The sequence below is a fragment of the Hydra viridissima genome, unplaced genomic scaffold (assembly GCF_058129835.1).
Source record: "Hydra viridissima isolate aposymbiotic clone 2 unplaced genomic scaffold, HvirCarnegie_v1 scaffold_15, whole genome shotgun sequence".
In the NCBI taxonomy this organism is placed as follows: Eukaryota; Metazoa; Cnidaria; class Hydrozoa; order Anthoathecata; family Hydridae; genus Hydra; species Hydra viridissima.
Window position 1 is genome coordinate 1,613,719 of NW_028324314.1, and position 21,477 is coordinate 1,635,195.

Here is a 21,477-nt window from a genome sequence, read left to right on the forward strand (position 1 = left end):
GCAACCAAAACACCAGGTGGACATGCTGCGCTAATCAAGTCTGTTAAACGTATCGTGTTTCAATTGGTTAGTATTATATAAAGAATTAATGATCTCCTCGGGAATAGGTATAAATATCATGATTATGGCAGGATCTCTCTCCCTTGCAGTCAACTGTTAAACAACAACAGACTTGAGCACTTCATCTAATACTAGCTGTAATCTATGATATATTCTTTGTGTTTAACTGTATTGTATATTATTATTTATCACAAAAAATTAAACTCGTTTTACAAGTCCATTCAAATGTAAAACAATAAGGACACACATGTACAATTACATGAAAAATAAATGAGTCACACCATTAAAGTTAAAACTGTTTTCTTAGTAACGACCAGAATATCAATTTCATCAACACCAATAAAATGATTATAGTTTGTAAGGTTCGCGACAATTCTGTAACTATTTTATGATTTTACAAATAAGTTGAGACCAGGGACAAAAGTTAATCAAAAGATGGCTAGTAAAACTTGTTTAGAGAAACATAATTAAGAGGTCGAAGCAAAAACACTAAACTTACTTGAAGATAAAATTGATTGTCTATACCAAATCAACTCCTAATTTAAGATACTTCTACCGACACAGGGAAAAAAAACAGTTGAGAAAATCTTGCGAACTATTTTTGAGATTTCTAAAAAGAAAATCAAATCGATTTTCTTGGGATTTTTTGAAAAACTAACAAATTTTTTGGGAGATTTTTAAAACATTCGGGAAATCTTTAAATATTTGGAGGATTTTTAAATAATATTCATTGAACGAGACGAGAAACGCCATTAGTATTTATGTTTATAGCCATTTATATTTTGATTTAGGAATTATGTTATCGTTATCATTTATATTAAGATTTTGTAATCAAGCTTTGTGAAGACAAGAGATCCACCGTATAACGAACCACACACGAACCAAACAACACTGAGGGAACCCAACAACCCATTCAAAAACACTCAAATACACTGACATGACTAAACAAAAACAACCACATACCCCAAAGACAAAACAATTTCTGCGCACACAATATATTGTTGTATGTATGTTTCTATGTTAAAGTAGACATTTTTGATCAGATAAGAAGTAACTATGTAGCGCTTCTTGCAAACTTTAAATTCGGAAGGACGAAGAAAAGAAAGTTTGCTTTTAGAAAATATTCTGATCTTAAATTATCCGGTGTTAAATTATCCGGTGCTTAAATTATTCGGTGCTTAAATTATCCGGTGCTTTAATGCTTAAAGCTTTATTGACTTAAGTCAGTTAAAGAGTATATTAAATAATACTAACATAGTATTGTCATTAACTGACCCCAAGAGTATATTTACTAGTAACTCTAAAATAATGGTAAATAAAATATTTTGTTGATAAAAAATAACTTTTCTTCAACACAATTTTTAACGGAGCTGTTCCGTTTGTAGCGGACGTGAAATTTGGAGGAAATATTTTTTAAAAATATCTTAAAAAATATTTAACTCTTTACAAATATTTATTTAAAAATATTTTAAATTTTATTTAAAATAAATTTTATTTAAAAATATTTAACTAAATACGATAACTTTTTGTTACGATTTGTCTTTTTAACTCATCGTGATTCATCTTTTTTTAAATTATAAATTTTTTTTCGGCTTGTAGTTTATTTAAAAAAGTTCATTTAAAATGCATGTCGAGGTATAATTTTAAACAGATGGTGCTCTGTAGAGAAACTTTTAAAGTATTCGTTAAAAATTTTATATTACATTTAAATATGCAAAGAACATGTGAAGAATATGAGAAGAATAGAAGAGAGAAGATTCACTACAAACTTTACGGATTAAAAGATTTTTTTTTTCTAAAGTTCTTGACTTACAATGCGTATCATTTTAAAGTTACTTTCCCTACGAGTAAATAGAATGTCAAAACACACACACACACACACACACACACACACACACACACACACACACACACACACACACACACACACACACACACAAAACATGATAGAATTATGGTCAACACAAAAATGCATTAAGCAGCCCTAAAGACAGCGGATGATTTGGTATCAAATAGGTGAGAAAGTGCTATCCTGGAGTAAAACTGGAATTGCTGCAGTTAATAAATAAAATTGCAGAGAAATGACATAAAAGGCTCTTTTTTTAATCAGATACAATAAAACAAATAAAGAAATGTATATTCACAAGAGAAACAAAAACAGAAAAAACCAAAATAGAGAAAAAAATAAATGGCAAATAAATTCACATCCAGCTAACAAAAAAGTACATTCCAGCTAGCAAAAATTAAACATTAAAAAAGAAGCAAGTATATAGCAAATTCACTCAAAAAATCTATTATAAACTATATTAGAGAACAACATGACTAAATCGAAAGTAATCAATTAACAGCTCTTAATTTTGCATTCCCACTATTCTAATTGAGCGAAAGCGTGAGAAAAAAAAAAAAAAAAAATGGTGGAATACAACTTGTTAAAAAGGCTATTTTATATATTACTAAAGAATGTTTTTAATAGACACATAGCGGCGAACATTTGATACTAATGAGAAAAATAAAATAAACAAATAAATGAAATAAATTAAAACGAAATAGTAATAATAATGAACAATTTAAATCACAATTTAAATCAGAAATAAAAATCATGATTTAAATTAATAAGACCTAAAACTTCAATACTTTTTTTTATCGTTTGATTAATAGGTGAAGGCTTACAGTTAAAAGATGTATATCTATACATGTATATATATTTATTTAAAAATTTCTATCTAATTAAATCACCTTTTTTACCGCAGTATTTTGTGATTCTACCAGAATTGTTGACAATATTAAGTTCCTTGATCTTAAACCTTAAACTTAAATGTAGTTGGAATGACCTTAAACTTAAATGTAGTTGGAATTTTCACTCTGAAGGTTGAAGTAGAAAAAATTTACTTAACATATTGAAAAAACTTCCTAGTATTTAAGATGACAAAATCTGAGAGTTTTAAATACCAATGGTGAGCTTCTTAATTTTAATTAGTATATTATCTAGGACAGCCAAACCAATCAATCTTTTACAGATATAGCACTGATAGCAAGAAATACTTTAGGTTCTTCTCTGATGAATGCTTGTTTGTATAGTCTGTGCTGGAAATTTGTTCTAATTCTTGCTCCTTGCAGCTGCTAAAACAAATATTCCTGATAAAAAGTTTTTAAGTAGGTGATAAAAATACTGAATATTATTGCAGTATCAAAGCTTTTGAGATGCAAGATCAATTTATAAGTAGGATATGACTTTGACCATCCATCTGGTCTGGTGGGCTCCTGGTTCCTTATAGTGAAAATATCAAATTTACCTTCTAGAAGAAATACACCCTATTATCTCTCAAGCCAAAAAATAACAGTAATAAAATTTTGTCAATTTAATCTCCTCATTTTTTACCTGTCTATGTTTATCAGTGCCCAAATATTATATTGAAGTTAAATCTAATCAAGCTTTGAGAAATTATACTTTTATTTTATACAAGAGTATGTTGACTTTTATTTATAGGCTCACAAACTATGTCAAGTGAAAATGTTATTGAGTATAGGATCTTTCACTCAGATGCCAATTTATTAGGAAGCATCAGGAGTCATTGTGAGGATCTGGTGAGCTCCCTTGGAAAAGATTATATTTGGCAAAAAGAAAGTTTTGGTTTATCATCAGTTGAAGAATCTTCAGGTGAAAAACACAAAATAGTGCAAAAAAGATGTTGTCATGTTTTTACGAAAGTATCCCTTTTTTTATGTCTCTTAATCTTCAGAGAAGAGTAATTCTTCTAGATTAGTATGTGATGGTAGTTTATATGTTAACAGTTGAGAAAAAGGGATTACCATGTTTTGAGAAATGAAACTATTTACTTTTCTTTATTTCATATTTGTATATTTTGTAAGCTTTGAACTGAGATTCAAGGAAATAAAAAAGCAAAATTGTTCTAATTTTTACTGATGCTAAAGCTTAAAATGTATGAGTTATTTATGAAAAAATTTTTTAAATGTTGTCACTTATCATTAAACTAGTTAACCTTACTTGAAGATCCTTTTTGTTGATATTGTGATATATGTTTATTTCAGGTCTTGCTTGCCTTAATGGAAGCACTAATGTTGGTGAGAATATCAATGATGAGTGGTTCATTGTTTATCTCCTTTTTGAAATTAGTAAACATCATAAAGATACCATTATACAGTAAACTTTTTGTTGGATGCCATATTTATACACAGTTTTTAAAAATCGAAATATAACAACTTTATTTAATGATACAGATAAACTGTTTTCTTTTATTAATTCTATGGAAGATATGTAATTGCCTAAATTAATTGTTTATTTTAATCTTGTTTCTTATTGTACTATTTAAAATAAAAATCAGTGGTGACAATTTCTTATTCAAAAATATCATTAAAATGAAATTAAATGTACAAAAATTCATATTTTGAGATTTTTTTCTCTTGGAAACCAAAATGATTATCAGATATTTGTAACTTTTGATAGTTTAAATAGCAGAAAAAATTAATAATGAAAAAAAAGTTTTTCATTTAGAATTTATGATAGTGATGGAGATTTTCTTTTAATCGAAGCAGCAGATTATTTACCTTCATGGTTGACACCTGCAAACAGTGAAAACAGAGTATATTACTTTGAGTTGTTATTTGCAGCTGCTTTTTTTCTGTTGCAAATTTTGTAATGTAACCAAAAGTAAAAAAATACGATAAAAAGTCATATAAGACTTCAGTATTTTTATGTAGCCCAAAGTTTTCTATAAACACTTTTTTCCAGGTTTTTTTAAAAGATGGTAAACTGCATTTTATCCCAATTCCAAGCAATCCTGCAGAAATAACAGTTTATTCTGCTTCTACTCCAACCTTAAAGCAAGCATATCATTTGCTTGCATCATCCTTAACAACAGCTGCTAATGAAAATATACAGAATGCAATTCAAAAAAGAATAAGCAGGTGATTGATGTTCTTCAATCTTCTAGATGTTGATTTCCATTTATTTTTGCTACCTGTTGTTTTATTTATCTATTAGTTATCCCTCAAAGTAACCTTCATAATTAGTTATCTTTTTTACTAGTTATCCTTCAAAGTTTGTGCTGGAGTTTCATCATGCTCATTGCTATATTCCTGAAGAGGTAGTTTATGTTTTACTGAAACAACCAAAGCTTGTTGCTGCAGCTGTGCAAGCATTTTATGAGAGGGATGCATCTGATGTGAAGGTTAATACTTTTTTTTCTTTTTACAATTGCTTATTAAAATAATTCCATTACACAAGCCTGCAAAAAAAGAAAATTAGTTTCTTGGCTGATATCTATAGGATGACACTGGTTTTAAATATCTTTTTTTAAACGTTTCAAGTTTTCAAATTTGAAATATTGTCTATAATATATTATATACAATATTTCAAATATTGTTGACACTGGTTTCAAATATCTCTAAACCATTCAACTAATAGCTTTTAGACAAACTTTTGAATTGTTATGTGCGTATAAAGTATTTATAATTAACTTCTTTTTAATAGCACAGAAAAATCTATTTAAATCATGATTTAATATCTCATATGTTTGCCTATAATATGCAATATTTGTAATCAAATTAATGTGTAGTAGATTATTATGAAAGTAACATAAATTTTAATAGACATTTGTTAAACTTGAAATTTAAACTTTATATTTTAAATAACTGGAAAATTTTTTTAACTATGTGTGTATGATAATTTCTCTGGAAATTTTCATTTCTACATTATATAAATTTTTAGTAAATAAATTTTTTTTAGACCTGCATAAGAATGAGTTTTTTTAAAGCTGAAACAAGGAGACTTTTTCAGGTAAGTAAGTGTTTACATTTACTATATAAATAAAGTTTTTTAGTTCATCAAGCAATTTTGTCTCCTTATTTTAAAGCATTTTGTAGTTTGATTTAATCTTGGTTTTTTAAAAAAAAATTTCATGTAGGTGAAGTTCACCCGCCATCTATATTGCCAACTTATGCAAGCTCATTTTCAACCGGAACAACATAGCTCTTGGAGACTTCCCTTAGTCAGCAATAAACTGCGGAAGCCAGCAGAGTTAGGTTACAAATTGGTATATGGTTGTTTAATTTAGTTTTTCCTGATATTTTTAAAATCTTAAAAACATTGAGCTGATACTTATTAATAGTTGTAATCTGTTTCTGGTATCATCTGAGATAATTCTGAAATTAGAGATTCTAGAGTATTGTACCTATAGAAAATTCATCTCTCTAAAATCTTACTTTTTAAAACAAATGATTGTAACAAAACGATATTTGCAGTAATGTTTTCTAAACATTTGTTGACTTATTTATTTAGACATGTGGTTTTCAGATTTTATTATCTCGAGTAAATGTTGCTGATTCAAATGGTGATCATGTAATGTGTTTTTAACATTAACTAGTTGTCTTTTTAAAGAACTGACTGACTTAATTGTTATGTTTCATGCAAAATAACTATGAATTTTTTTACAGGTGGCTGAACCTTCAGGAAAGATTTGGGAGCAGTACATGTTAAATCTAAAAAAAAACAACTACTTCAAGGTGGTTTTAATACATGGTATTTGAACATACACTGATGACTTCTTTCAAATACTTAATTGCTACTTTATAATTCATGGGTGCTATGTATGCGGATTTCCAATTTTACATTTAAAATTATTTAGAATGAGATGGAAGGTTCAGTACTTTACAAAGATTATATGAATAAAGCAAAATCACATTTCCAAGAATATATTTCTGATAATTACAAGTAAAAACTATTTTTTAAAATACCTAATGCAAACATTATGAAGTTGTTTTTGTTATATATATATATATATATATATATATATATATATATATATATATATATATATATATATATATATATATATTTACAGAGGTGATGCAGTTGGGCTGCTTGTTCAAAAGTTAATATGTGAAGCTAAAGATCATCGTGAAGAAATCCAAGTTGCCTGTGAAAGCATAGGATCAGAAGATGGTAAGCTGTTTTTTTTCATTTCTGCAAATTTATAAAAACATCTCTAGAGCTTGTTTTTTTTAAATATTTATATTCATTCTAATATTTTAAAAAATTTTTGTTTACAATTTCTGTTAAATGAAAAACTTAATTTTTAGATGATTCATGGATGACATTAACTGAGGAAGAATTGGATAAAATGATGCTAAATATGTGGGGTAAAGGTCATCCGGACACTAAAGTATTCTTTTAGACATTTTTCTATTGGTTTGGTTTCCTTACAAACATTTGACAAATTTTTCTCTCACAGAAAAATGTTACTTTGTTTATTTACATGGTACATTCTCTGTAGGCTGATCAGGCAAAAAATCTGAATACGTTGGCTGATAACATGAAATCTTTCGTTGAACAAGTTTCAAGTTATGAAGGAGCCGAATCATTTCATGGAGGTTCAAAGAATAACGAGGAAAAGCAATTCCTTGATCCAATTCAATTTGAGCCTGATGTGTTTCTGAGAACCGTTAAGAATCTTATGGGTAGACTAGTTATTATTTATTATTTTTATTACTGGTTGGTATTTATTACCATTAGTTTTTATTTACTATTATTAGTTATTATTATCATTAGTCATTATTACTATTAGTTATTATTTATTATTTTTAGTGATTATTTATTATCATTAGTTGTTATTTGTTATCATTAGTTAACTAATGATTTCATTAGTTTTTATTTATTATTGTAAATTGTTATTCATTTTTGGACGTTGCTACTTAAAGCGCAATGCGCTCTATGCAGCCATATGCTACTCGGAGCGCAATACTTAGTACGCATGCGCTAAATTTTTTTTTTTAAAAATTCTTGTTGATGTTAACCCTATCCCTATCTCCATCCCTATCCCTATCCCTATCCCTATCCCTATCCCTATCCCTATTCCTATCATTATCCCTATCCCTAACCCTTACCCTAACCCAAACCCTTAACCTAACCCTAAACGCCTATCTAACCAGCTTTATTGTGAAATATAAATCGCACTGTTATAATAAAATAATTGCGCATGCGTGTACAATATTGCGCTCTGAGCAGCTTATGGCTATGTAGAACGCATTGGGCTCTACGAAGACACTTCGTTCATTTTTATTAGTATTATTATCAGTTATTACTTGGTTATTTTCTATAGCGATTTTGTTTGTTTCATTTTTAAATATAAAAAAAAATGTCCTTTTTTTAAAATTTAACATTGAAAAAAAAAAGCTTATTACTTTAGAGTCATCAAGTGAAACAAAACAAAAGAATGAGTCAGATGAATCAGATGAATATGGTATTATTCTACGTTTTTTTGCCCTCCTCTATTGCCCAATACCACTATCTTGATTCCAGATCTGACTTTTATTTTCACTGCTTTCAAAAGAACTTTTATTATGTTCAGGATCTGATTCAGACTTAGATCCGGAAATGATCGCAGTGATGCAGCAAATGGATGATGAACTTAGTTCCACAAATTTGCAGAAGAGTTTTGAACACATCAAGGTATTCTATTTTAAATTTTGGTTTTCTGACTTCTAATGAAAAAAAATCCTTCTGATATTTTTTTGTTTTTAATTCAGGACGACACGATTGGTATGAACAATCAAACGCTGGACGTAGACGTTAACCTTGTTAAAAATTTTCTTGAATCGTTTTCTAACCAAGAGGGACTATCTGGACCTGTGTCTAACATTCTACAGAGTATAGGAATGAATTTACCACCGAACAGTTGCGAGACATAAACACTCGTGTTTAGTTTAGGTGATAAATTTTCTTTTGTTAATAAAAAGGTTGTTGGCATTTTATATTTTTTATTTATATTTCATAAGTATAGATAAAACAAAATTCAACATAGCTCTTAAGAAACTCAGATTACCGTCGTAGCCCTGGTCAGTTAGAAACACTAGTTTATCCCAATGAATACCAAAACAATATTTAGTCATAGTATGATAAAATTAGATTGTACAAAATTGAGACAAGAAATGGCCGATTTTTAATTTTTAGCAAGCAGAAAGTTTACCATAGTTGGCATAATTTATGTCAACATATATTACAGAAAATCACTTAAATCATTTTTTGGATTACACGAGTTTTCGTTGTTGGATGGCAAAGCTCAAACTCAAATTCCCTGACTGTTCAAGGACTAACAGAAGACATAATCTGGTACCTAGTAATACAAGTTTTCGTTGTTGGATGGCAAAGCTCAAACTCAAATTCCCTGACTGTTCAAGGACTAACAGAAGACATAATCTGGTACCTAGTAATACAAGTTTTCGTTGTTGGATGGCAAAGCTCAAACTCAAATTCCCTGACTGTTCAAGGACTAACAGAAGACATAATCTGGTACCTAGTAATACAAGTTTTCGTTGTTGGATGGCAAAGCTCAAACTCAAATTCCCTGACTGTTCATGCCGAACAACATCACCGAAAGAGGAGTAACACTGATTCTAAAACAAACCCGAAACAAAAAATGATGATAAATGGTTCAAATTTTTTTAAACGTGGTCTCTGAACAGCAAAAGATGCAAGAAAAAAAAAAACAAAACAAAAAACAACAACTGTTAAATACAAGTTTTACTTTTGCATTATACTTAAGTATATAAGACGAATTATTTTATTGACATTTTGTTAAATAAGTTGGGAGAGCACAAAAGCGTATTTTTGAACCATCCAATATATAAATATATGTGATATTATTATATTTGTATGTTTGGATGGTTATATCATGTTTTGTTCATTTTCAGTAAATAAAACAACTTTGGAAACGTTCTGCAGCTATTTTGGAAATAAAATACACGACTCGTAATATCGTAAAGCATTTTTATAATTGTGTGACATCATTGATTTTCCCTTGTAGATGTCATTTTGTTTTTATTTCTTTTAACTTCGAGATGTCGCAATTTACTTGTATGTTTAAACGAGACAGAAAAAACGAGACAGAACAAACGAGACAGAACGGTTAAGTAAGTTTCATGTTTAAACGAAACAGAACAAGTTCAGTTAAGTAAGATCACAATAAATTACGCTTTTAATTTAAGACTTCAAATATTACTTTGGGGAAAACACAAAAGATTGATTCAAGAAGAATTTATAAGTTAAATTTTTTAATTTTAATGATTTTTTCGATGTTGTTTTTATTCAGTTACCATTCCAGTTTGATTAACTCTAACTTCAACGCCATCATCCTTCTGACCTAGTTGGGGAAGGTCTGCAAAAATCTGTTTGGATGATCACGACAAACAGCAGAAATATTCTAAAACCAATAAAATAACTCTTGAGTCCTAAGACTTGGCTATTTCATTACAGAAATCAGTTTTCAAAGGATGCTATTTAATTATTCAATTGTGTTTGAAAATTTAACAAATTTGTTATTGTTTTACCAAATTAGCAGATTAAGACATTAACAGATATTTTAATGTTTAAACCCTTCTTTGATTTGCACTGGCGTTGAAAAGTAATTTTACTATATTTTTGCTTTAAAAAAAAAAAATAATGATGAGAACAGGTGGAGATAGCTTATTAATTTTATGTTTAATATACCTTAGCAACATTCTAATTGAGTATAAAATTTTTTTAATGAACTTTGCGTTAACATATTTTGATTAATTGTTTTTCAATTTTACTCGGGTGAAAAGTATTTTTGCTTTTGAAAAAAAATGTGAAAAAATGAAGATAACTTTCAGAGTTCATGAAATTTATAACTACATTACGATCAATATTTAGTGACAAAGCCTTTTGAGCCAATCATAGCACGACTTAGAGGCATCGAGTCGACAAGCTTAGTTAACTTGTCTCGAGCATATTTTTCCATTTTTGGATTAAAAATCTTCAAACCAATTCTTTTTTATTAGTTTAAATTTCTTCTCTAACCTGATGATCAAACTCCTCCCATAATTTTTTGTAAACGTCGTGTTAATAACATGACTGATTTGATCCGAATGACGGCACAATCCGATGATAAAAAACATCCGATCGGACCTTGGTTAGAACTTTTAGATCAATAACTTGAATTGACTTACAATAACTTAAAATGAATTCTTCTAGTATTTGACTATTTATGAACAGCCAAAACGCGTTCGAAACGCGGTTATGTTAAACATGATTAAATGCATACATTAACACTTCACGTGTTAATGTATGCATTTAATCTTTATGCTTTAAGTCTTGTTTCACCAATGTTTAAAAGGGCTACTCTAGGTAAGACATTTAGTTTATGAAAACGTTTAGAATTCATTTAATGTTACTAATGTCATAATGTAAAAAGGAAGAAATTAATTGGGCTGTCCATAAAACAGAGTTTGTTAGGTGCTCACAAATATTTCACAGCCTTTGCAGAACGTTTATAGGCATTACCTGGAAACACAATTTGCAAATTTTTGCTTTGATATGTGAAAGTATCTAATTGTTCATCAGACCGGCATAGTGTTTGGCTATCGTGATGGTCTTAATTAAAACTAATGAGCCGACACAACCACGGGAAAAATATCCCCTCTCCATGATACAACCACCTTCCTGTTTAGTACCAAACATCTTTACTTTTGTTTTTTTGGACGTCTAACATACTTAATACCATCAGATGAAAACAAATTACTTTCACTTCCATTATTCCGTGACACTTTATTACAATCTTATTTGGTCCTGTGCAGAAGCTTTTTAGCGAATTTTACTAAATTTATCCGGTTCTTTTTTAAAATCAATGATTTTCGACGTCTTCCAAATTAATTGTTGTCAAGTAAATGTTTTTACAGTTGATACAGATATTTGTACTTCAGAATGTTGGTTGTATTCAAAAGCAATCTGCAGGGCAGTAAGGCGAGCATCACCTTTTGACATTTTACATAGCTGACAATTTCTTGGCCGACCGAATCTGAGTTTTGTTTCCAAAGCTCCGTGTTAGGAAGCTGTCGTGTTAATCTTTACTTCGCAAACTGTTGAAATATGACAGTTAAAAATCTCACTTTTCTATCACCCTAAAAACCTAAAAACATTTGGTTAAAGAGTAGATAAAAGCTGTGCAACACTTATTTAGCTTGGAATTGAAGATGTATGTTTCACCGTTTGTAATACACATTTCTAAACATAAATCAATAGTATCATAAAAGTTTTGATTTATTCAATAAAACAAAACTTTTATTCAAATTTTTAAATATTTCATTGGTGATAAGTCAAGCGCCTATTAGGGTTACTTAACCTGGCTATTGAAAAATGTTTTCTTGTCTTAAAAGCAAACGAATTTCTGAAAGCAAATAAAAATTGACATAATTTTTTTGATGTATGTTTTGGATGTTTATAATCTTATTTTTATTTAAATAGAAAGTTATCACCTTCAATAACATTTTTCCACAAAAAAGGATGGTTCTGTAAAGTTTTTGCTTCTTAATTTCAGCCCCAAACCATCAATCAACCTCCATCATAATTATTAGTCGGCATAGCATACTCCTCTGGAGTGCTTTGATTTTTTAAACATTGAAGCAACAGTCTCCTACTGCTCAAAAACTTTCTTATCTCTTGATGTTAATTTGAATCTCACGCCTCGTCTTTTGCCCCCAGTTTATCTTTTACTGGCACCTGTTTATCATTTCCTTCACAGCGAATAATGCACATCTTTAAAAAAAGTATCAACTTTTTTTGCAACTTGCCTTTGACAATACTTTTTCCCCTCGCATTTTTCTGTTTAATTGTAAATTGCTCTTCTTAACAGAAAAAAGAATCTCTCTGTAGCGCATGAGGTACTTTCTCATACCTTCTGTCTGTTTATAGAGAGGAATTTGGACTTTGCAGAACTTTGCTCACATGATTGATTTGGTTCAAAATGTTGTTCCAAATAAGAGTGCACAGAAGAAAACACCCACACGTAATCCCTTTGGAGAGGAGTGCAACTGGTTCCACCTTTCCATTTTCATCTTTTTCAGTATTAAATATGATTTTACATAATTTTATGTAAAGGTGGTTTTTTTTTAAAAACGATATATAATTAAAATATTTTTCAGCTTGCATAACCTTTTTTTCGAATGTTTTCATATTAAGCACGGATTAAAAGCGAAAAGATTTGGACTTAAAAGAAAAAAAAAAAAAAAAGGAAACAGAAATCGAAATTGATTTTGGTGTCATCAGACCGAAAATACCTCTATGCAAAATACATAAATTTAAAACAAACAATTTTTAGATTTAAGGCACGCCGGTAAAACGAAACCGATGAAAATTCCCTGATAAAAAACCTCCTCTTAAAAAGTAAATATTTACTTATACTTAACACCCCCTAATACGAACGACAAGGGCTTCATAATGGATGAATATAAATACGTTTATTACTCTAATAAAAAGCCAAAGTGTGCGGTAAAAGTTGGCGCAGTATTTTAACTAGTTTAATGGTTAACAGATTTAACATTTATACTGTGTAAAAAACAAAGCTACTTGAAGTAAATTCATAATCATGCTAAATGACACACGAAGATCGCAAACGAACGATATTAAGATTCTCTTGCTCGGAAATAAAAGAGCTGGGAAAAGTTGTCTTGTAAAGCGTTGGATTATTGATGATTTTTCCGATGAAACATACTCGCCGACCGTGTGTAACCATTACAACAAGGAATTTTGGTGCGAAAACAAAATGATAAATGTTTCTGTAATCGATACTGCAGGGTCATTTGAATTTCCAGCAATGGATAAACTGTATATTCAAAAATCAGATGTTATTTTTTTGGTATACGAAACTGGCGACATCCATTCTATCGAGTCAACAAAAACGTATTTGTCTTACGTACGAAATGAGTTGGGAGAAAAAGACGTTAATTTGTGCATCGTTGGCACAAAGTCCGATAAATGCGAAAGTATGTTTGCGTTGCACGATCATGTTGCGTCCTGTGAGTTTTTTTCTTTGTTTAAACATTTCGTTATATCTTCGAAGGAAAAACATTCCGTGAACTTGTTATTTGAATTTGCTATTCGTTCTGCTGCAAAGAAGCGAACAGCATCTGAACCTACGAGAGTTACAAAAAAGGAACAGTGTCTTGTTATGTAACCTAGGATACACTTCAAACCATATTTATAAGCGAGAAAGACGCTCGCCCATATTTTTGCTATTTATTGAACTGTTAAATACTATTTTGGTGTAAATATTTACCATGTATATATATTGTGATATTCATATGTTATTTATAGATATTTCGATTTACTTTTTTGGCTAGTTTTGCTGCAACATTCAAAGTGTTTTACGAATATTTTTTAAAATCATTCCTTAAATTGTTCCCTATTTATTGGTCTCCCGCTGCTAGTCACCAGTCTGTTTGTCACTATTAATCAAAAATTATTATTTGCCTGAGCGGAGTATGTGTACGGAAGTATTTAAAACACATCATCATAGTGAAATGTATTTATCGATCGGAGTAAATGTTTCCGCACAAAAAATAATTTAACTTACTAACGATCTATTAATGATTTTCGAAGGCTAATTTAACTATTTTCATTTCCAAGCGTGAGTTTTCTAAAAGAAAACTATTGCCTGAACAAAATATAACTGGATGCTTTTTTTATGCAATGATCTTTTCAAAATTCAAAGACAATGCATAGTCATAATAACGGATAGTATGGTCAGTTGAGCGGTTTTCACAAGATTCGATTGTTTTCAAACAATAGAAGTAAAAGTTTTGGATTTATGTTGAAAATAGTTCATTTATCTTGCCCAGTCTACTAACTAGAGCACAAAAATCTAAAAATGGCAAGCTTTCAAGAGGAACAGTCCATTAATTCTCTTATATTAGATCGAGAATCAGACGTTTTTTTTGAAAAAGATAAGTTTCTTAATAATGTCGATGCTTTTCTTAGAAAAATTGAGAATGGAAGCGTTTCAAACAACTTTTACTGCCAGCAATGTGTGAAAAAATGCAAATCAGAGAAAGGACTCAAACGCTGCATAACAATACATCACTCTAAGAGTATTGTTATTCCATTGATTTTGAGACCTATAGTGTAAAACGATTCTTAGTCAGCATAAAATTCTCTATCAGAACCAATCATAAAATTAGGGGGTGGAGAAAGTCGAGCAGTATCATATGAGCTTTCGAAGTACAGTTTCTTAGAAGATGATGCAAAATATTGATTCGATCTATTACTAATGACTCAGTGGTTTTTTTATCCACAATTTTACAAAGTTGTTGATCAGAAAGGTTTTATGAAAAATCTCACAGATAAAAACCTCAACTCTCGTAGGATATGACCTTGCAAATCACATTTTGGCTCACTTGACTTATGAATGAAGAAATTTAGTTTACAAATAAAGAAAAAACTATTTGAATACTTGGGTGGATATGTATTTAGTACCTTTTATCGAAGTATACGTCATTCAAAAAGTTGACAAACCAGATTTTGTCATGAAACACTCTCAATTTTATTGGCTGGAAAAATCGTAGAAAGTAAATCTAATTATTTTGACGAATATAATCATGGTACCAATAAAAAATTTACTAGTTTAAAAAATCGAGGCAGTCTTTGGTCTATATCATCTGATGCTTTGTCACTATTTAAAATTCTGTGTTCCGGATGACGTCACGAAAATCAAAATACATTTTTCTGCCATGTTGGTTCACAAACAACTTTAGCTCAACTTTATTCAGGTTGCGGTTCTCTAAGTTTCCTAGCTACTATTTCCTTTTAGTAGAAGTTTCAACTCAAAAATTGTTAATAGCAAAACAAAAGTGTTGTATAAAGTTCTTTCAGAAAAGGTTTTATTTGAATAACTCATAAACTCTTTATATCTTCAAATATGGTCTTCTGTTGCATTTTTAATTACAGTAATCGTTCTGAAAACTGCAAGAAGTCGTTTTATAAAATTCCTAAGGTTACTAATCACCATGATAAAGATACGGAATTGTTGTCAACAGAACGAAGAGGAAAATGGTTTGCTGTTATAAAACGTAAATATATCGAAACAAGTGCCAGTCACTACAAAGTTTGTTCTGATCATTTTGCTTCTTGTTAGTTTATATTATATATTAACATATTCATTCTTATTCATATAAAAACTATATATAAGATATTTTTGTACACGTGTAATAGCCTGCACAACTGAAAAATGTCTTCTTTCTAGCCTTATTGGGAATTTTGTTTATTTTGATATTGTCTTTATAAACAGTATGCGACAAAAGTGTTTACATGTTTTTGAAAAATATTCTTTTTTAAAATAAATGATTGAAATACATGTTTATATATCAATATATATATATATATCAATATATATATACCAAAATAAAGGTAATTCATTGTAGTTTCATGTTTTGAGCCTGAATTTAAATGAATGAGAAGTGTTTATAGCAAATTATTTATTGAAACAAAATGTCAGATGTAAACAGTTTTGTCGCGATTTATGCTATTATTAATTTTAATGCGAAATTAATACTTTGTGGCTATATTTTTAATTTGTTTAAATAAAACATATCTCAATTAGTAATAAACGGTTTATTTAAACTTAAAATTCGTAATGTAAGCAACAGAAAAATCATAATTGAAAGAATGAAGAAAGTGTCGAAAGAAATTGAAAATTTAGCTGTTCAGAAGCTTAAATCAGGATTGTCTCTTCGTGAGACAGGACGAGAACTTAATATATCTTATTGTTTAGTCTATAAAATTAAGAAGCGAAACGATATAGAGGAGAAATGCAACAAAAATGGACGCAAGAAAATTTTCACCACTCGAGATCAGAGAACAATTTCTAGATTAATCATGACAAATAAAGCAAAATCAGCACACGATGTAAAGAAACAATTAAATAATGCTCAAGGTACAGTGGTAAGTACTCGAACAGTGCAGAGAGAACTCAAGAGAATTGGATTCAAGGCAAAAAAGAAGATCAAGAAACCACTACTAACACCGAAACATCGTAAACAACGATTGGAATTTGCAAAGAAGTATGAAAACTGGACTTTTGCTGAGTGGAGTAAGGTGATTTGGACAGACGAAAGCAAGATTAACTTGATTGGCTCTGATGGCATTCGATATGTATGGAAAAAAGCTGGAGAAGGAATTTCTGATCGTGACTTTATTCCAACAGTAAAATATGGCGGCGGAAAGTTGTTGTTTTGGGGATGTTTCTATTCGTCTGGTGTTGGTAAAATCGTAAAAATTGATGGAATAATGGACGCGAAACATTATATTGACATTTTAAACAATGGGTATTTGCCTAGTTTACGAGGATGGCGAAAGCAAATTCGTTCGACACTTTTTATGCAAGACAATGATTCAAAGCACAAGGCAAAAATTACATTAGAATTCCTAAATTCGAAGAAATTTAAGATTCTAGAGTGGCCTGCGCAAAGTCCCGATCTTAACCCGATCGAGAATCTTTGGTCTATTGTGAAGAATCGAGTTTATAATTATGAAACAAGAGCAGCCAGTCGACAAGAATTATGGGAACGAGTTGAGTATGTTTGGAGTTCGATAACTGTTGAAGAATGCAAGAAGTTGATTGGTAGCATGCCTGCGAGAATTGCAGCAGTCATTAGAAGTCGTGGAGGCTATACAAAGTATTAATTTCGCATTAAAATTAATAATAGCATAAATCGCGACAAAACTGTTTACATCTGACATTTTGTTTCAATAAATAATTTGCTATAAACACTTCTCATTCATTTAAATTCAGGCTCAAAACATGAAACTACAATGAATTACCTTTATTTTGGTATATATATATTGATATATATATATATTGATATATAAACATGTATTTCAATCATTTATTTTAAAAAAGAATATTTTTCAAAAACATGTAAACACTTTTGTCGCATACTGTAGTTAAAATATTTATAAGATTCTAAACTTACAAAGCATTTAAGTTCTTCTTTGGTGGCAGGGCTTGGTGCAAACAATAAATATGTAACAATATCAGCATGGGAGATTTAAGGATAGAATTCTGGATCGGAGAGATAACCTGTCTTTTTCAACGTATATGGATCAATATTATAAATTTTTGAGATCTTAGTTCTATATCTAGTTTTACTTTGGTTTGAAAGGTTTTTATAATAATCGCTCTCTGCCGTACTCAAGACAAAGATTGAATACGCTCAGTGTTATAATTTGTTTGTGAACCAACATGGCGGATACGCATAATTTAACATAAATTAAAACTTCACTTGGAACACAAAATAGCAGAAATAGCATTCAGAAAATCAAAAAAAATTTTAAGTAAAAATATTGACTGTAGCAAGATAGCTGAAGAGTTGCTTCAAGATGTTAGAGTTTTATCTCCCCCCTGGGTTTTTTTGTAAGGGCCTTCTCAAAAATTTACGATGTTTCTTCTACCAAAGTATCTAAAGAAATGTCTCCCAATCTTCTAGACCATCATTTAACTCTTTATATTCGTGTTCTCTCATTTTCCCATTCAAAGGACCTTGTAAACTTGCTTAAATCAAATATAAAAACAAAAGAACAAATTAGTTAACAAAAGATATCAAGAAAGGAACTTTGTTCTCCACTGTGTAGTAAATCAAAAATAGACATTTAAAAAGGTTTTTTTCATAGCCACAAATTTCATTAAAGACATATTCTTGCATTAGAACTATATTACAGCATCATGGAGAGTAGAGATAAAGCAATCGAGATACGGTTTTCAAATTCGTATATTTTTTGTTTCACTTTGAAAGCCGTCAGTTCGGTGACATTTCTTAAACTAAACAAAGTTAAAATCTATTAAACTTCGAAAAAAAAAACTAATTAAACGAGAGCCATAAAATGTTGTAACTTTAATTTTTAATCAACTTTGAAATCCGTAAAACTTCGAAAAAAAAAAAAAAGTTAAACGATTATGAAAGCCTATATAAATAAAAGTAAGGGTCTTAACATATCTTTTGTATATTCTGTATTTCAGTAATGCTATTCTAGTGTATGCTTCAAGTTTTTATCATTTAGAAATTAGAAGGGCAGATATCACTAGCATAAACCAAACCAGTTGTCCAGTGGCGTACCTAGGGTAAATAGCGCCTGGGACAAACACCGATCTCGCGCCCCTCCTCCCCCACATAAAGTACTTAATTACAATTTTTTAATAAATGATGACGCAAACTTTATTTTATATAATATATTTATTTTATATAATATATTATTTCTTAATTTATTTTATATGACTCTCGCTTATTGTATTGCAACCAAGCCTCTTTTGCGCCCCTTTCAGGTTGGCGCCCATGGCACGTGCCCTGCCTGCCATACCCTAGATACGCCACTGCAGTTGTCACTTAACTTCACTTTAAAGTCTTTGAACCTAAACACAGGTAGCTTCTCATTGATTGGGATTATGTAGGATCAGAGTAGGAGTGTAGGAAAATAGAAGGGAAGAGTGTAATAGTACTCGTAGAGTCACATACTAGCTCACTTTAAAATATAGTTTGTAGAACTTGAAATTTAGTTCATTGAAATTGAACTAAAAATTTATTAAGCTTAAAACCGTTCAAAGTCACACGACGTTCGTTTGTTTACTTTTAGTATGCATTCGTTTCAGTTACTCAAACTGTTTCAAAAACAGTTATGTATTTTGAATCGAATTAGAAAACCGTTAAAAATTTCATAGACGTATAAGAGATGGACGCGCAACTCATTGTTTTACATCAAAAAGACCGCAGAAATTAGCCATGCGAGTTTCCGACAAACTCTAAATTTTCACCCGTCAACAAAAAATCTATTAAAATGGATGCAGACAGTTTTAAAACAGAAACACTTATCACGTGGTATTAGCTTAAACTTTAATAGAATTTGTTTAATAAGACTGTTTAGGATAAAGTAAACACTTTACATGTTGACAAATTACTAAACAAATTACACCAAGGTAAAGGAAATTAGTTATTGGCACGAACAGATTTTATAATTTTTTCAAGATAAACATTTATAAATTTGGGAACATTTTTTGTGCCTGTCAATAATAAAATAGATCTTTAAGGATAATTTAAAAATGACTAAAAAAAGTATAACGAAATATAAAAAAGTTTAAATAACATTTTTTGTCAAGATCTGGTTTCATTCAATTCCTTGGTCCTTCATTCGCCAGCCTTAAATTTGTGTATTTTTTTAGTATTTTTTCCGATATGTCGCCATTTTTTGCCTCGACTACTCTAAAAGCTCCACAATATATATTCCACTATGCATTGTTTTTTAGCAGGTATATTTTCTAATGAGCTTTTTTCTAATTTTTTTGATAAAGCAAAACCTTTTAAAAAGTTATTCAAATGCGGCCAGATATTTCATGCTTTCGTTTTTCATATTTCATATATTATTTCATTTATCATAAGAAGCATATTGAAGCCCATTTGTATTTGTCAAATAAAGTTTAGTTTATACTATGTTATATTAAATACGAAGTTCTTCTTGCGGTTTTGCCATAAATTGGCTTCGCTTAATTCTTTAAAAAGTTACTCTTACTATTAAAGTTAATAAATCCACCCTTAACTTGCACTTTATAATCACACAATTTAAACAATTCTTGTGCCTCTAGCAATCACCCCTATAGTCATCCCATATTAAACAGGGTTCGTTATTAAAGAGGTCCCACCATTGACCCTTCGTCTTATAATATGGGAGTACATCCGGGAAAAACTTCTTACATGTATCAAACGCAAGACGTGATTTACCTACTCCAGGCTCTCCATATAAATATATACATGTTTTAAAATTCCTTTTGGGTTGTTTTAAAGAATTATACATAACTAAACTACGATTGTATGAACACCACGTTGGAAAAAACTCCTCATTATCCATTATTTGATTTAACGACGTACCTTGATCAATCTTTCTCTTAATTGCGACCAATGTCTTAAGCTTAGGTCTAACAATAAGATTCTCGATGTCAGTCCAATAACGATCACTAGCTCGTTTTTCTTCTATACAACAATACAACATAGCACTATTTTTGTTGCAAATATGCTCAAGATGAATCATATATCCACGAACATTAAATAAACCAAGCAGCCGATCAAAAAACATTGGAGCTGTACTCATGAAAGTTTGATAATGTTCAGTACCTTCAACTCCGCGCTCCAACTGAAAATATAATTAATTCGATTTGAACTAAAAAAACTCCACCGACACATCAGGTAAAACATTTGGATTGTTAAACGTAGCTAACCAATGTCGACCACAAATATTAACACGAGACATACTAACTCTTCAAAAGCAAAAGCACGAGGGCACAAAATTTAAGTAATACTAAGCGGCGTTTGCGCGGGGTTGCCATGGAGATGAAAGGATATTAATAATTGATGTCATGAATAATTAAATACACACGTGATTGGATAAAATAACTCAACCGTGATTAGTAAAAAAAACTCATTTCGAGCCAATTCAAAACTATAAATAATAATTTTTTTTTTTAATAAATATCATACAGCACCTTTTACCTCTTTTGAATATAGATACGTTATACTGAGGAATCTCGACCAACAATTACACACGATGAAAACAAATACATACACTCACGG

General features: G+C 30.0%; 3 protein-coding genes across 6 annotated transcripts; 2 read left to right on the forward strand and 1 right to left on the reverse strand.

The window, feature by feature from the left end:
• Positions 1–2,901: 2,901 nt before the first annotated feature.
• On the forward strand, positions 2,902–9,839 carry LOC145193229 (protein ecdysoneless homolog). Of its 4 annotated transcripts, none has more exons than XM_090072837.1 (17): positions 2,902–3,014; positions 3,548–3,718; positions 4,111–4,222; positions 4,574–4,661; positions 4,811–4,986; positions 5,108–5,249; positions 5,807–5,857; positions 5,985–6,113; positions 6,359–6,418; positions 6,514–6,582; positions 6,705–6,790; positions 6,921–7,021; positions 7,159–7,241; positions 7,353–7,536; positions 8,265–8,318; positions 8,427–8,527; positions 8,605–8,824. In XM_090072837.1, the coding sequence occupies exons 2-17, from the start codon at positions 3,559–3,561 to the stop codon at positions 8,764–8,766; spliced, it is 1,758 nt and encodes a 585-aa protein (XP_089928963.1). In that variant the 5' UTR covers positions 2,902–3,014; positions 3,548–3,558; the 3' UTR covers positions 8,767–8,824. The 4 variants fall into 4 exon arrangements, 3 of the variants coding, with proteins under 3 accessions (XP_089928963.1, XP_089928962.1, XP_089928961.1); XM_090072836.1 differs by lacking the exon at positions 2,902–3,014 and adding an exon at positions 3,210–3,400; XR_016447579.1 differs by lacking the exon at positions 2,902–3,014 and adding an exon at positions 9,029–9,839 and having other exon boundaries at positions 6,514–6,598; positions 8,605–8,785.
• A 3,498-nt stretch (positions 9,840–13,337) lies between these two features.
• Positions 13,338–14,074, forward strand: LOC149878088 (ras protein let-60-like). Its single transcript, XM_090072838.1, has one exon. The coding sequence runs from the start codon at positions 13,458–13,460 to the stop codon at positions 14,043–14,045; it is 588 nt and encodes a 195-aa protein (XP_089928964.1). The 5' UTR covers positions 13,338–13,457; the 3' UTR covers positions 14,046–14,074.
• A 4,250-nt stretch (positions 14,075–18,324) lies between these two features.
• Positions 18,325–21,176, reverse strand: LOC149878089 (uncharacterized). The gene is made up of 2 exons (XM_090073154.1): positions 20,779–21,176; positions 18,325–18,416 (listed from the first exon to the last, which is right to left on the reverse strand). The coding sequence occupies exons 1-2, from the start codon at positions 20,996–20,998 to the stop codon at positions 18,325–18,327; spliced, it is 312 nt and encodes a 103-aa protein (XP_089929280.1). The 5' UTR covers positions 20,999–21,176.
• Between the last annotated feature and the right edge of the window lie 301 nt (positions 21,177–21,477).